Here is a 15,993-nt window from a genome sequence, read left to right on the forward strand (position 1 = left end):
GAGCATGCAGCTAGCTAGCATTACAGCTGAGAGGGGGAAGCCATCCTGCCATCTGACAAGCACAGGGAGAGGCACGCTTTCTTCTGATGCGTGTGATTTGGCAGAAGGATAAAAGTTCCTGTGAATCTTGTCACATCAAAGTGAATGTTTTTTTTAAATTATTTATTAATTTCTTTAGAATAAAAGTGACATTTTTCAAATATCATCTTTTAATTGATTTATTTTTTCTTGGCACTTTGACAAAGTGCTTTTTTGACTCCATTATTTTTAAGAGAAGGCAGACATCTCTGTATCCATTATCTCTGAAATTGTGATTCAAGCCAAAACTCTCTAGATGGGGGTTAAAAACATGCACATTTAATTTTACATGTAATATTAATTCAGTTATGAAGAATAGGTGTATATAAATGTGTTTGCATTATTTTTATCCCATCACTCTAAAATGTATTACAGCTAAATTCATGCCAATAATTAGGAAGCTATTCGAACCCATAAAAGTAGGTCTTAAGTTGTCTGAAGCGCTTGTGTTGAAGGCACCTGTACTTCTTTTTAGATTCTTCAAGAAGACCTCTTATCTGAAAGGTGCTCTTATCTTCAGTTCTAAAAGCTCCTGGAGAGTCCCAGGTGTTTAAAAACTTTAGCACTTCTTCTTGTTTGGGTCCCTTTTTGACCATTTAAACTGATTGGAATCCAGAGGCTGAAGGTGAAGGTTGTGATCCCAGTAGTAGGTTTTGGAACAAATGTGAATGTGTCTCTTGCGAGCAACCTTGATAATGTGCTTGTCTATTGCAGGTCTGGACGACTGCTTGCAACAGTATGTGTGTGTCTTTGAGCGCGGAGGTGTTTGTGGGGAGCGGCTGCTGAGGATTAGCCACGCCGAACTTGAGGAGCTGGGAGTCTCTCGCATCGGACACCAGGAGCTCATTCTGGAGGCTGTCGACTTGCTCTGTGCCCTGGTGAGTTTGTGTGTTCTGCTTTGTGCTTCACTGTAGTGCTGAGCTCTCATTAGCAGTCTCTACAGCTGCAGCTTTAATGTATGCCACTGCCAGTAATGTGTTAGTGTCCTCCGTTAAACCCTGGCATTTCCTAATTGTCCCTATCTCAAAGTAAAAACAAATAGCCTCGTTTTGAACATTCGGAGTTCGAAATTAATGCAATGAATACTTTTTTGGCTTGAGAAACATGAATTTATGTTTATTAGAAAAAATTGATTCAGGGTTAGCAACCTCCTTTTTTAAGGAATATCTGGCAGAACATCAACATCAGCTGTACAAAGCAAGCAACACTGAAACTAAGGCGGCAATATATGAATCATAAAAAATGAGTTACAAATAAGTCATTCAAATGAGGACAGCAAAAATAAAGTCAACTTAAGATGATTAGCATTGTTTTTAGATATAAGATTATAAGGAAGATGAAACCTGAAACACAATGAAACCAGTTTAGCAAAAGTACATCTTAAAAAGAAGAAAAATAATTTCCTCAAATACCAAAATAGTAAATTGGGCAAACTGTTAGTTTAGCCAGACCATTAAGTTATCCATGTCATCTCAGCGCCAGCCCACTGATACCCTTCTACACACCCAATTGATGGGTGTGGCTATTTTAGCTGCTTTAGTTTTCAGCCCGCCCTCCACTCCAGCTCCTCCTTTTCTCACTGTATCTGACTGAATCTGTGCTGAATGTGTTGTCATTAATCTCTGCTCTGTGCTATGTGAGGTTCTTCCTGCTGCGCTCCCTGCTTCTGACTTCCCATGTATGCACATTAAAGGGTAGATCCATACTGTGAAACCGAATTTAACGCAGCGCAAAACAACAGTCTTTTTGTAGCACTCTCGACTGAACTGAACTTGTCACCCTTCTCTGTGCAGTGCTTTTGTCTTCTCTGCGTTGTGTGCTGTTTGCTCCACATCTCTGACATCTCCAGTCAATAAATCTGAATTAAAGTTCCTACAAGCAGATTTTAACATGAGGGCAGAGCAGATGATGAAAATGGCTTCCAGCAGCCTGGTCACATATTCATTCAGACAATTATTCCAAAAAAGAAAAGAAATCTCAGGAAAACTAGATAAATGTCACGATAATCATCATCATCACCCACTCAGACTGCGTTCTCTGAATAATTCCAACAACCATTTTAGTCATTGTGAGTCATTCATATCCATCATTTTAGTCGCCTCCATCGTGGAAGACAATAAAAGACAAAATGGAGCTTATTTTTTTACAATAAAATTGACCAATATGCAGCAAAATCTTAATAAAAGCTGGCAAACCTGCTGACAAATAATTTGTATTCATGAAGGTTCGCTGTTCATGTTTATATCTTTGTTTACATCTAGAACTCAGGGCTGGAGACAGAGAGCGTCAGGACTCTGGCTCACAAGCTCGGCGCCTCAGCCAAGAACCTGCAGAACTTCATTTCCGGACGGCGTCGGAGCAGCCAATCAGAGAGCAGGAGCTCGCGGCGCCTCCCCAATGATCTGCTGACCTCTGTGGTCGACCTCATCACCGCTGCCAAGAGCCTGCTGGCCTGGCTGGACAGGTGAATATACTCTCTAAATTTGTCTTTGCGCACAGACGCGGTGTGTTTATCCAAAGGAGAGATGATGCAGGTTGGTGCTTTAGTTGTACAAACAGATTTTATGATTTACCCTTTGTGGTGTGCCATAGGGTATATGCTCGAAATCTGAGGATTTCCATGCTTGCAGACTGTTTGTGTTATTCAATGATTCACTTGTATGACAGCAGATCTAGTCATGCGAGAGATAAAAATGTGAACTACGTCAAACTTCAGATTTTAGCCAAGCCATGCAGCTCTTTGAAACCTAAATCAAATCAATATTTGTCTTTGCAACAAGACCAATTCTCCTCGGTACACTTGGCAGGTGATGTTTTTCCGAGACTCTTCTGTGAGTTTAGGCTGTCTCAGTGTCTTCTGTCTGATCCTCACCATCATGGAGCCTGATCCCAGACTCTGTGATGTTGAGATCCGGGCCAGACCACCTGTTGCAAGACTGAAGTTATCAGACACCACCCCGATGCTACTGTCTCGGTTTGGATTTGTTTATTAGCACAAAAATAGATAGAAAACTTGTTCTGAGTACGATCTTCTGTCATAATAAAGGCTGTTCAAATTAGGATTGTTCAATATGTCCATGATGAAAAAATTAACAGTGTTTATGTAGGGCGATTAACACCACATGCTGCAGGCACTTATACTGTGCAATGCTTTTAATTAGGGCCCTCCATGAACATAACTCAATAAATTTGTCTATTACATTTATTAAAACGGGACCCAGAGAGCTCAGAAGGCTTTGCAGTGATATTTTGATGAGATGACATACTGTATTGACTTAAGTTAAGAAAGTCAATAAGCCTTCAGTGGTCAGTCACTAGATATTTTGGGTTTGCTCAGCCTTTGTTCTACATTATTTGATCAAATTACTTTGAAACAAATGTCAAAATAACAACATTAAATATGGAATTTTTTTTTACAGTGTAGGCAGAATTGGGTGCTCTGACTGGGGTCTCAGAAGATTTCTGCAGATGCATTTGTATTAAAACATAATAAAACACTGATTAAAATACAAGAGAACGCAATGATTCAAAATAGCTGGGAACAAAGTGATTTACAGAGTGATGAAAACTTGGAAAAATACATGAAATGTAATATAATTAAATCACATATGATTAAAAAAGTACCTCTGGGGTCTGTAGGTAGGGTTAATATAAATAAATGAACAAAACAATAATAGCAATTTATGAGTGTTCATAAATTATTTAAACATTTTTTATGTCAGTTTCACATTACAGTGGACCAGTTATGCATATAACCCTCAGGCTAGAAAGGTATACTGGGAATGACTTTCCCACCATTACTTCTGTGTCTCAAAAGACCGAATATCACGTGAGTTAATTTAAATTTTATTTTGTAATTTAACTCACAAATTTAAACTTAAATATTAACTCATCCATGACATGCAATGTGAAATATTTGCACTGTTTGTACGATGCTGTATGAAAGGAATCTCGTATCTCAGACTATTCAAATATTTCTCATCATGTTTGAGTGAATATAAATACTGTGTATCTAGGTCTGGGCAATAAAACAATAAAGATCATTATTGTGAAACAGCTTTTACTTGACAGAAATATAAGATGGGTTAAATGTAAAGTCGAAAGAACTTGTCCATCCATGTTTTGACCGATGAAAAGTAAGGTAATTGATAATGAGAGTAGCACCAAACCAGTCATGTGGTGGAAACAGAGTTATAACCATGTCAGATTATGTTGACATAGAGCGTAGGAGGAGCAGCCTGCAGCAGCACATGTGCTAATGTTTGCTCTATTGAAGCCGTACACACAAGTACGTTAGGAATGAATGACTGACAAAATTGTCAAGGTCTGCAGGAAGAGCAGACTGAGTCCGATGTGGAGGACCCAAATGCAGATGTCTGGAGACAGAATAATCTTAACAAAAGGCGAGTGGTTCTTTGGCTGATAATCCACAAACAAAAGACTAAGCATTAAATACAAAAATGAAGTGAAAACTTTAAATTACATTAACTAAACTTGGAAAAATACAACGAGATACAAGGAAGTGGGAAACACTGGGAACGTGCTGACAAAGGACAAAGGGAGACTGACACAACAGGAGGGTGATTGAGACAGCTGGGAAACACAGCTGGACCAAATTAGACATAATGAGACAGGGGAAGCAAAAGTGAACATAAAGCATGTGGGATAAGGGACTATCAAAATAAAACAGGAAGCACAAACATATTGAGACTAAGACACACAAGATTGACACGGAAAAAAGGTAAACAAACATGGGGACATGGCAGACTTAACATGGAGCATACTAACATAAAAAAATACAGAGATGTGACTAAGGACAGTAGGGCAACACTAAGGGAACTATTAAACCTATCTAAACTAAACTAGGTATTCATAATACATTGGAAAAACAATATGGGAATGAGAATAACTAATGAGCAAATATATAAATAGAATCTAGGAACATAAAAAAAATTCTCAAAGCCTAAAACAATGAAGATGTAACAAAATTCCAAACTAAACACAAAAACACCAGGTCCAAGACCCAGAACCACGACAACAAAAAATGTTCATGAAAACCTGCTGTCAAACAAGAAATACCAAGTGACACAGCCCAAGGCTCAAAAGATGAGGACATTGTTTGAAAAGAAGGATCAGAGCCTCTTTAAAGGCCTTCAAAGAAGCAAAGTAGCACACACTGCAAATGGTGTTGCAAACATGTTACCACAAAGACGGGTAGCAGCGTGGCTCATTTTTACCATCTTAAGCAGTGCCATATGCACAGTGCAACACTTTACAGTCCAAGGCAGTTTGTCCAGCACCATCCCTTGTGACAAAAAGTGAAGAGACACTGATAACACAAATGCAACGGTACTTTGTTGTAAAAGACACGATGCCAGTAAGCACAATCGAACATGTCGAATTTTAGCAGCTGATTAAAGTAATTGACCCCAGTTGCAAAACTCCATGACCATAAAAGGTCATTGCCGAAAAGGCTGGCTGTTCACAGAGTGCCTATCAAAGCATGGTAATGGAAAGTTGACCGGAAGAGAAAAGCGTGGTAAGAAACAAATGTGTAATCAATAGGGATAGCTGCACCCTCAAGAGGACTGTCGAGAAAAGTGGATTCAAGAACTTTAGTCAGAGCATCAAGAGTTACCACGAGCACACGTCTTCAGGAAAAAAAAGCTACAGCTTTCACATTCTTAATTTCAAGCCAGTCTTGAACCAGAGAAAATAGTAGAAGCATCGTGGCATATGGAGAAAAAGAACTGGAGTGCTGCTTAGTGGTCCAAAGTCCTTTTTTAAAAATGAAAATAAGCTTTGCTTCTCATTGGGAAATCAATGTCCTAGGGTTGGATGGAAGAGTCAAGAAACTCAGAATCCGAATTTTTTTAAGCAAAGTGTGATCTTTCAGATGTCTCCGATCTGGTGTCCCATGTCATGTGCTGGTCTTGGTGGTGGTTGGTCCAAAGTCAATGCAGCCATTTGCTTTCAACCTTAATGAAGATGCTGATTTTATTTTCTAGCATGACTTAGCACCCTACCACATTGCCAAATCTACTACAGAATGGTTTTCTGACCATGTTATCACTGTGCATGATTTGCTAGCCAAGTCATCTGTCTTGGACCTCACACAGAATCCATGGGTACTGTCAGGAGGAAGATGTGAAAGACTCCACTCAAATTAGCTTAAAGGCCACTTTCGAAGCAACATGGACTTTGAGCACACCTGTCAAAAGCTGACCCACTACATGCCAAACTAAACTGATACAGAAATTCATGAAAACCTAACCAAGTGCTGAGTGTGTAAATGATCATGCTTTTCATTTCAGTATTAAAAATCCTTTTTTATCCCTCAGTCATAAGGTTGATTGAGGTATTGTTGTCATCCTGCTGGGTAGGCAGGCAAGCAATATGGAAACCCAAGTTTGTGAATGAGATAACTGAAGAAGAACGTCACCTAGGAGTTTTTAATTGATACCATAGGTCTATCTACTAAACATCTCGGGCCAGTTTGAATCTCAGTAACCTTGACCTCAAGGTTAGAGGTCAGAGGTCAAGTTTTCAGAAAATCTTCTGCATGCAATAACAAGAACAAGGCAATGTGGGAATTTGAAATTCATACCTATGGTATACCTATGGTATGGTATGAAGGATGAGGGGATACCATTGGCTGCCAGCAGTATTTTTAATAATATTTTTTAAATAATTTCGCATACTGGAGTTCAGATTTTCATGTGCTGTGAACCATGAGCATCCAAATTAAAAGTGATTATATTATAATATACTGAGATCTACTTGTGTAATCATAATCTGAAAGACAAAGAAGTGCATTTCAGTTTCTGTAATATGTGATGTAACCTTAACTGAAAACTTAACTTGGTGTCCATTTGTCCTTATTTTGGGACCTTATGTACAAATCCAAAAAATCAGTTAATCTAAAAGAAATGTTTAGGAAAAAACTAAAATAGTGACTGTAGTAACAAATCCTCTCTCACTTCTCTGTTTTGTACAAGGAAAGCACCAATCTGCAAAACACAAGCTCCCTCCTGCAGATGTTGGTTGTTGACATCGTTTTTGTGAAATATGTTTTTTTTTTTTTTTTTTTTTGTAAAGGGATAATCTCAGACGTTTTTCGCTCTCACCATGCTTCTCTCCTCACTCTCTTCTGTTGTCTGTCACTTCATTTATTCATGACTCGACACGATCTTCTGCGCACAGCACACACATAAGCTACACAACTAAAGGTCTTTGACATCGGTTCTTGAAATGCCAGGCACCCACACCTGTCCTCAAGCCAGCTAGGCCACAAAACAAACATTAATGCATAGAGCCTCAGACTCATAGAAACGCCCACGGCCTCGTAAAAACACACACTCGCAGACAAACACCCACCTCGGCACGCACTGACACGCACTTATGCAAGTGCACACGCGGTCGCCCACGCAAAGTGATGCAATTGAAAATGGCAAAGCGACATTGAGATAGGGGTAGACTCAGCAGAGCTTTCTGTTCTTCAGTTGTGAGATACTGTGCAACAACTCATTTTTTAAAGATGTTTTTATCATGCAGATTATACAACAAAAGACAAAAGAACATTTTCCAGGTTTGTGAGGAAACACAAGTGATTTGAAATTGATGACACCAATATGATCCCACTAAAGCTTTATTTTGATGAAATAACATCTTATAAAATTGATCTTTACAGTCAGGAGAGAAGAAATGTGTGAGCAGAACAAGATTATTTTGTTACTGAAGTCAGACCTTTTTGGTTACTGAAAGTAATGAATTCATTAGGGGATCCTAACAATGTGGAAAAGGTGAGCACATCAGGCTAAAAGCTGCCCTGAATTTGTAACGGCAGGATGGTTTCATCTTATAAGGTACGCAACAGAAGCAAATTGGTTTAAAATGTGTTAAAAATGAACTTTCATCTCCTTCTGATTGCTGCTTATTAGACCTCTCGGGGACGGAGGAAAAGTGCAGCAGCGGTTCAGCGCTCAGATTGCAAATGTGCAGCAGCTTCTCCCAAAATGACTTAAAAAGACATTTTGCAACCTTTTCATGTATAAAATAACAGCGTGGGTAGAGTACACACAATCTTTTTGCTGCCCCTGAAGACTCCATATATGTTTACTTTCCCCTTCCAGGCATAATTTTTACCTGACTTGATCGATTTTGGTTTCTTTTAAATGAACATTTGAAAGCTCCTCCCTATGAATTAATAACGTGGCCCGGGAAACTGCATTTTAAATGCGAAATATTTTCCGATAGATTTGAAAAAAACAAGCAAAAACAAAAAAACCCGCATCAGTTCGAGTGTTTCAAATGTATTTATTTATTTATTTATTTTTTTACCAGTTTCGTGAATAAGGAGACTTAGAGGTATGGGGTGTGTTGCTGGGTTGGAGCTGTTAAATACATGCCAAATAATCTATATGCAGGTCATGTTTATAGTGCAATCAAAAAATCCTATACATTTATTATGATATAGGAGAGAATTTCAAATCACACGTATTGTCAGGCAAGGTCTGTCTTGTTACAAGGAGCACATTTATTTCTGTGATTTCTTAGCAGATTTATGGCTCTTGAGTTCTGGAGGACAAACATGATGATGACGTTGCATGATGTAGCATGCAGCAAAAAAAAATACAGTCATTAGCTTTGTAGATGGACAAGCAGAGGCATTTTAAGACAAATCACACTGCTCACCTCTGTGGTACGCAGTCATTGTGTCACACACAACAATAGCAGTATGGCAGAGAGGGATCCTCAGTTTAGGATTTAATATAGACTATATATCTGAAAGGCCAGAAATTGCCTTTTATTTGAGTTATTAGTGTCACCTATAGGAGCGCCTTGCTACTGATGGGGTCTGTGACCTTACAACAAGCTCACAGTCAATTAATCACAAAGGGTAGAAGTGATTAACTTAAAAAATACTCACTTGCAAAAATCCCAGAAGCACTACATCCCATTACATAGGCTAATGCCTCTGTCACACAGGCCTAGAAATGGTCAGTGACCTCTGCAAATCCACACGTCACTAAGGAAACAATATGTAATATCCAACCGGTTGGTGATCCTTGGCTGAACTGTGTCTCAAAGAGGATGCTGCACCAAAAACCTCCTCATCTGCATTGTGCTTCTCACACTTTCACTGCGTCACAGTTTTTGGTACAGCACCAGAAACCTCTTTGCATTATCTCTTTGCAGTCATTTTCACATTTCAACATATTTGACACAGCAACCAATTAGGGAATACACATTCGGCGAAACTAGTGGTTAACGTACACTACAGTGAAATATGGATGGCAACCTCACTGTGACTAGGCAAATCTGGTGGTTGCATTGAATTTCTCTGCAATAGTTGCAGTGATCAGCTGGTTGCCCAGTTCTTTCAGTCAGATTGACAGGGCTTCAATAGTTATTTCCATATGATTTCTAGACTAATTGCAAACACACTGCAAACAATCTCAGTCAGCTGAGTCGGTGAGCGCATCTCATCTGTGATGCGTCTCTGTGGAATAGGGGACTTGTTTCAGTTGGTTGGTTGCCATCTGACTGTATTTTGGTTATAGTTCTATGTAAAAACAGATCCATAAACAGTGTCATTGTAGAGGAATTTTTGAATATTTGTTAAAACCTATGACGTTCTGGCTAGACTCTGGAACCTAAGTAATAAATGTGAATTTCTGTGGATGTAGATGGAAACAGACTGCATGTAACTGCCAATTCGAACACATTTAGTTTCAGTTTACACTCAGTTTCCTCCCTTCACCCTCAACCAGCTTTGGCAGATCTACGCACCTCTCTGAGCCTGTGTATGTTGGAGGTTTCTTCCTGTTAAAAGGGAGTTTTTCCTTCCCACTGTTGCCAAGCGATTGCTCATAGGGGTTTTCTGATTTTTGGGGTTCTCTGTATTATTGTAGGGTCTTTATGTTGCAATATAAATCGTCTTAAGGTGACTATTGTTGTTATTTGGTGCTATTAATAAAATTGAAGTGAATTGAAAATTGAATTAAACTAATTCCATCTAATTGCTGTCTTATCATGAACACCAAATTCACTTTAAGGGGGCCAACTATTATGAATGGCTGGCTTCTGTCTTCTAAATCATAATTTCAAAGGCAACAAGATGGCAGTTTCAATCTGTTGGTTAATTCTGGTTGTGTCACAGTCTCCTACCAGAGTATTCCCTAGTGTGGTTTAGCATAAGGAAACAAAACCACTCAAAGATGGCCTGCATACTAAATAAAATCATCCTTCAAAAAAACAGACAGGTGCAATCAAACATTGAAGGTTAAGTGACAAATTCAAATTCATAGAGGAAAATAAGGGAAACGTCTTTCTGAAATGAAATGAAGACAGAAAAGAAAGTTACTCTTGTAGAAATATAAATGATAAGAGTATAAAATGCTTTGGGTGATATAAACAGGAGGAATGCTAGATTCAGTCTGTCAAGCTATGAGCTATAGAGATGTCCATTTTAGTTTACCCTATATTTACTTCACTTTTGAAAGTTTGCCAAATTAGCTTCTAGCAGTTCTAGTTTGCAGTGAATCCAGATCCAGAAAACTATAACTGGATTATTTTCAAAACTGATGATTCTCAGGCGCATCCTGGAGTCAAAAGCATCATCCTTTTTTGTGTGTTTTTTTGATTACTTACATTTATTTGCAGCTAGCTCTGAGGTCAGCATCCTTAGAAAGATCTATTTAAACTGAGTTTAAAAATGTCTATCTTTTGAGATATGACGGAGTTAGACTTTAAGAATAGTAAGTTTGGAAGGTTGGACTACAAATAAAGGCTGCACATTTTTATCTTTATCTGTACTACACCTTAGTACCAAGTGTTTACAATGTAGCTATTAATGTATAGACAGTTGTAACTGGATTTTCAAACATGAAAGAAAACTTAAAAACATTGGAATTCCTCAGAAGGACGAGGGATGTCTTCATGCAAAGATTTATGGATGTAATGCAAACATATTTGGGCCATGTGGCTTTGCCTCATTTATCTTTTTTTGTTTGCTTTTTGGACCTTTGGGGTTTTAATAAACTCAAGGTACCCTACACTGTAGTATCATCATAGACTCTAGTTGGGGTAAAAACTGTTGTTTGAGGACTGGGGCCTGGTGGTTAGCAAACAGTCTGCATAGCCTTAGGTCCTGCATATATATATAGCACTCAGCCTCAATACTGATGACCCAAATCACACACACCACAGATAAATCATACACTAGAGGCTGTGGCCGAATTTTAATCTGGGTCTTTAGAACAATGAAGGAAGTGTGCATCTTTCCATTCACTTCATTACGTTGTATGTGCAACCCATATGTCATCAATGTGCACTAACATTTATAGTACTGTACGCTCCTTGGATTCGTCTCTCTCTGTGTGTGTGTGTATGTGTATGTATGTGTGTGTATGTGTGTGTGTGTGCCGTCATTAGCACCCCATTAGCCGCAGCATGTACCTTATCATTAACACCTTCTCCATACCTGAATAGTCCATTATGCTTCAGTGTGACAAGAGGTCCATTTATAAACATTGTGTTGGCACAAAAAGGGGCTTTAGAAGCTCGTCTCTCACAGGAAAAAAAATAGTTTTTTATAAAAACAAACTTGATAGCAGAGTGTGCACACTTTAGTGGAAACTATGACCGAGCATACAGACATGTGGGAGACATTGGGAATTGACAATGCCAGTGGCAAAGTAGCTTAATGAATCCAAAGTGGCCTAATAGCTCCTCTCGCACAATTTATTTCTTTCAGACCGAAACCAGATTAAAAAAAGAAAGAACATCCATGTCTAAATTGTGCTTTTTTTGTTTGTTTATTTCTAAAACCTGAGCTGAAATGAGAAATAGTCAGTATAAGGTGTGTAAATTGGTGCACTCAGAACAAGATGGCCTATTTACCTGGTTCACTAACGCACTTTCTGTCTTTTGTCCACTGCTGCTGTGTCCTCTTTCTTTAGAGAAAGTGCATTACTGTTCAATCCCCTGAAACCTACCTGCAGTGGTTTGGATTGCATACTCGCAGCAGAGACATATTCATATTCAAATAACAAACTCTTTGTTTTTTTTACTGTTCTTAAACTTTTCTTTTATTATTGGGTATGTTTCGGTTAATGGCTGTAGTTAAGTATGAGGTTTGAGCATAGATTGCATCCAAATGACAGAGCTTCTGCAAAGTGAAACCAATGCAGGAGTGCCTTCATTCTGCATTGTTCTTTAACAGAGGGTGACTCCTCTGGTTGCAACTCATTTATTCTGTAAATTAGGGTTTCATGTAGAGTGAAATAGATGAGAAAGTAGGGCATGTTTTACTATGAAACTGCAACATCCCTCAGTTTTGGTCAGATATGCCACTTGATCGTCATGTCTAGTTTCAAACACCAAGATGGCAACTAATTTGTTATGTCCATCTAAAAAGCCAAGAGTATGTGCAGGCCAGTGGACAGTGGAGGAGTCTTCAGCTCTGCTTCAACAATCCACCCCCACATGTTCTGCCATGTCACCTATCCAGCGTTCAGTCCAGACATCTATTTATGGTTTTCCAAACCAGTGTTTGTAAGTCCTCTAAGGAAGCTAACCACAAATTAACTCTTTATGGCTCCAGTTTTCAACTTCTTAAAACCTCTGCACCACCAAAATTGATCTTTATAAATATAAATTAAACAAGTCTAGACTCCCAAAGCTCCTCTATATCATCATCGTTATAACAGCTTAACAGTGCATAACCCTTTCCTTCTGACAGTAGTAGTGAATTACATACAAGATAACAAGATAGTAGTTGCATAAACAATTTGGCTTTTTAAATATAGATTTGATGATTTTTATTTTTTTTAATGCTATAAAGTGATGGAGCATTGATATTTGTCGTGCTGCAGAAAGTCAGTAATTGCCAATTGCCAATTGGTAATGGGTTAATTGAGCCAAAAAAACAGACATTCTGTTTTGAGCTTCATAAATATGATACTTTGCCACTTTTCTCTGCTGCTTGTCCTGGCAAAACGATTTGGTTTTAGATCTGGTGGATTTAATTACCAGCAAGCCTTCAAGCTGTACCACTATCTAACAAGCCAGGACACATACAAGCCTACTGGCTGCCAACAAGAAGAAAGGACTGGTGCTGATTTTGATTTGTTCAGTAACGAAGAGATGGAGACTGAGGCAGGGAAATGAGGACTGGCTTATTAAGATTTGAAAACCACTCCGAGACAGATGGCAACATGTGGTCAGTGTATCTTACCATTTCTGATATTCAACAAACAAAACAATCAATTCACCTTTGAAGAATAATCAATAAAGTGGAAAAGTTGTGAGTACAGTTGTGAGCCTGTACCAAAGATGAAGCCACCACATCACAACAAAACTCTTCTTTTTGTTCTTCTTTTTCCTTATTTGCTCCAAACAAACACAACAAAAAGGAAAAACAACATACTCTCCTTACAAATTTGTAAGGTAATAACTACTTTCATTGTCGTAAAGTTAACAGGTATGTACAGAGTGGGGGCACGGGGTGGCACCAGCCCCAGGGTACTTTTTCTCCCACTACATTTTAGATGTAAACATTGTACTTTGTATTCCAATTTACTTTGAAGCTTTTTTTTTTTTTTTAAAAAAAAAAACATTTTTAATTAGATCTTGTGTATATAAATAAATACAAGATTAACATGAGGTTGACTGCATAAAAATTAGCACATTTTTGTGGGTCTCCTGCAATACTTGTGTTCCACTCTACTATATTGATTCCATTATAGTCCACTGTTAGGTGATGTCCTAATTTATCAAGATATTCAAGTTTTAAGGCAAGGCATTATAATTATATGTAGTTTTCATGAAATGAAAATGATAAACATATAAATTAGTAAAAGTACATAAAATAGGTCATTTTAGCCCATTGGTAGGTGGTTGCTATGAGATAAAGATAAAGAACCTTCAGGGACATAAAATCTACCTGTGTGCCAGTTTTGGTTGTTCAGCTTCTGATTGTATGGCAAATGTATTGATACCAAGTAATCAATTGTGTTTAAAAAAATATAATGTATGCGATTCTACCATTCTTAAAAAGGGTCATTTGATTACTTTTAATTTTACATATTAAACATAACACTACATATATTTTGATCTTAAAAACTGTTGTTAGTTTCCCACTTTGCAAAATATTTTTTCCAATGTAAAACAATTTCCTGTCTCTTGTCTTGCCAGTTTCATGTAACAGCATGTGCATTAGAGCATAGGGTTGCACATGAGCCTGAATAGTGCCCAGTGTTTTTTTGTTTTGTTTGTTTGTTTGTTTTGCTTTTACACCTTTTTTTTTATCCATTGCATTTATTCATAGTAATAAATCATAATAATACTGCAGTCGGCCAAAATCCAAAATAATTATTGTCCCCCCCCCCCCCCCCCCCCCCCATTATAGATGACATTGTTAATTAATTAGTCAATTTAAAGACAAAAAGGCCAAATTATGAGGACTTTCGAGTCAATAAACTAGTTGACAACATCATTGTAGGCTCTTGTAATTATAGATTTTATTATTTACTGATGGTTAACAGACCAAACAACTTCCAGTTACATTTAAAAAAAAAAAAAATAATTGAGTGATTAGTCAATAATGAAAATAACTGCGATTAGCGGCAGCTCGAGCCTCACAGATTTTTGGTTGTGCTTTATGTTCACCGAGTGCACAGATTCATTTACCATTGTGTTTTAAAGCAACTCCCTCTCTCTCACTAATTAAAGGGATTCTTACATGCGTGTCTGTGTTTGAGTCTAGTTTGTGGCGTGTCTCCCTCCCCTCCCCGTAACAATGCTCCTGTCCATCTCCTCTGCACATCATCTAATGCTGCAGGAACATTATAAGACATACTGCTGTGTTATCTTTCCCCCCAGGTCTCCCTTTGCTGCAGTGGCAGACTACTCAGTAACCCGAAATAATGTCATTCAGCTCTGCCTGGAGCTCACCACCATTGTACAGCAGGTGTGTGGAATTGTTTGTGTGTGTGTTTTGAAGGCTTATAGCTCTTATTCCCCGCCACTTGAAGTGTGCGGCAGAGGGTAGCTGCTGTGCCATATCCCCAAAGAGCGGTGTGTCTGTGTGGGTGTGATGCAGCAGCCTCAGCCTCTGCATCCTTGAGCGAGAGTCAATTCTTTGCTATTTATGTCCTTTACAGTCTGTCTTATGTATGACTGGTGTGTGTATATAAATAAAAGATAAGTGTGTCTGTTTGTGTGGGCGTGTTTTTATCTGTCAAGGGTAGGGGTACAGTAATGTGAGCCCTAGACTGTATACGTAGGTAGTGTAGCAGCATGTGCAGCATGAGATGGTGAGTGTTTGCAAGACAGGATGTACTGCTTGCGCTACATTAAATTTCTCTCGTCCCGTAGGACTGTACGGTGTTTGAGACGGAGAACAAAATCCTTCATGTGGTGAGTCCTGCTTCCTCAGCCAGCTGTCGCTTATTTGCTTTGTGTTGATGGGCAGCATCCTGTTTTTCTTTTTTTTTCTTTCCACATCCCCCTCATAACTGCTGATAAAACACACACACAAACACAGAAGCTTAAACTCCCTGCCAGAGACAATCAGCAACATCACTTTTTTTTCTTTTATGGAGCTATAGCCTGGACTCTCAGCTTAGCCAAGTGTAAAGACTTGAAACAGTAGGAAACTGCTAGTGAATCTCTGTAAAATGTTGAAACAGTAACCTCCTGTGTGACTGTCGGCCACAGGATACCTACATAACAAAGTTCCTTTTTCCATATTTAAGGCACTACTCTTAAAGTAGTGATTAAGGAGCTTTTAAAGTTAAAGCTCCTTTAGTCTTATGACAATGGTCATGTTTAACCTAAAAAACACTCCATTGCCGTAGAAAGCTTTATCTAGGTTTTGATTGCTAAAATTTCATTTAAACCTACTGTTTA

At 38.4% G+C, this 15,993-nt stretch overlaps 1 protein-coding gene across 1 annotated transcript in view; it reads left to right on the top strand.

Moving 5' to 3' along the window:
* The window catches only part of cnksr2a (connector enhancer of kinase suppressor of Ras 2a), an 85,944-nt gene that overhangs the window by 28,395 nt on the left and 41,556 nt on the right, over positions 1–15,993 (top strand). Inside the window, exons 2-5 of the mRNA XM_085417829.1 lie at positions 793–956; positions 2,340–2,542; positions 14,965–15,052; positions 15,460–15,501. Coding sequence (XP_085273955.1) covers positions 793–956; positions 2,340–2,542; positions 14,965–15,052; positions 15,460–15,501 — 497 coding nt within the window. The remainder of the gene's footprint in view (positions 1–792; positions 957–2,339; positions 2,543–14,964; positions 15,053–15,459; positions 15,502–15,993) is intronic.

The sequence above is a fragment of the Rhamphochromis longiceps genome, linkage group LG9 (genome assembly GCF_057381845.1).
Source record: "Rhamphochromis longiceps isolate RC_006_pf linkage group LG9, R_longiceps_female_GT1.1, whole genome shotgun sequence".
NCBI lineage: Eukaryota > Metazoa > Chordata > Actinopteri > Cichliformes > Cichlidae > Rhamphochromis > Rhamphochromis longiceps.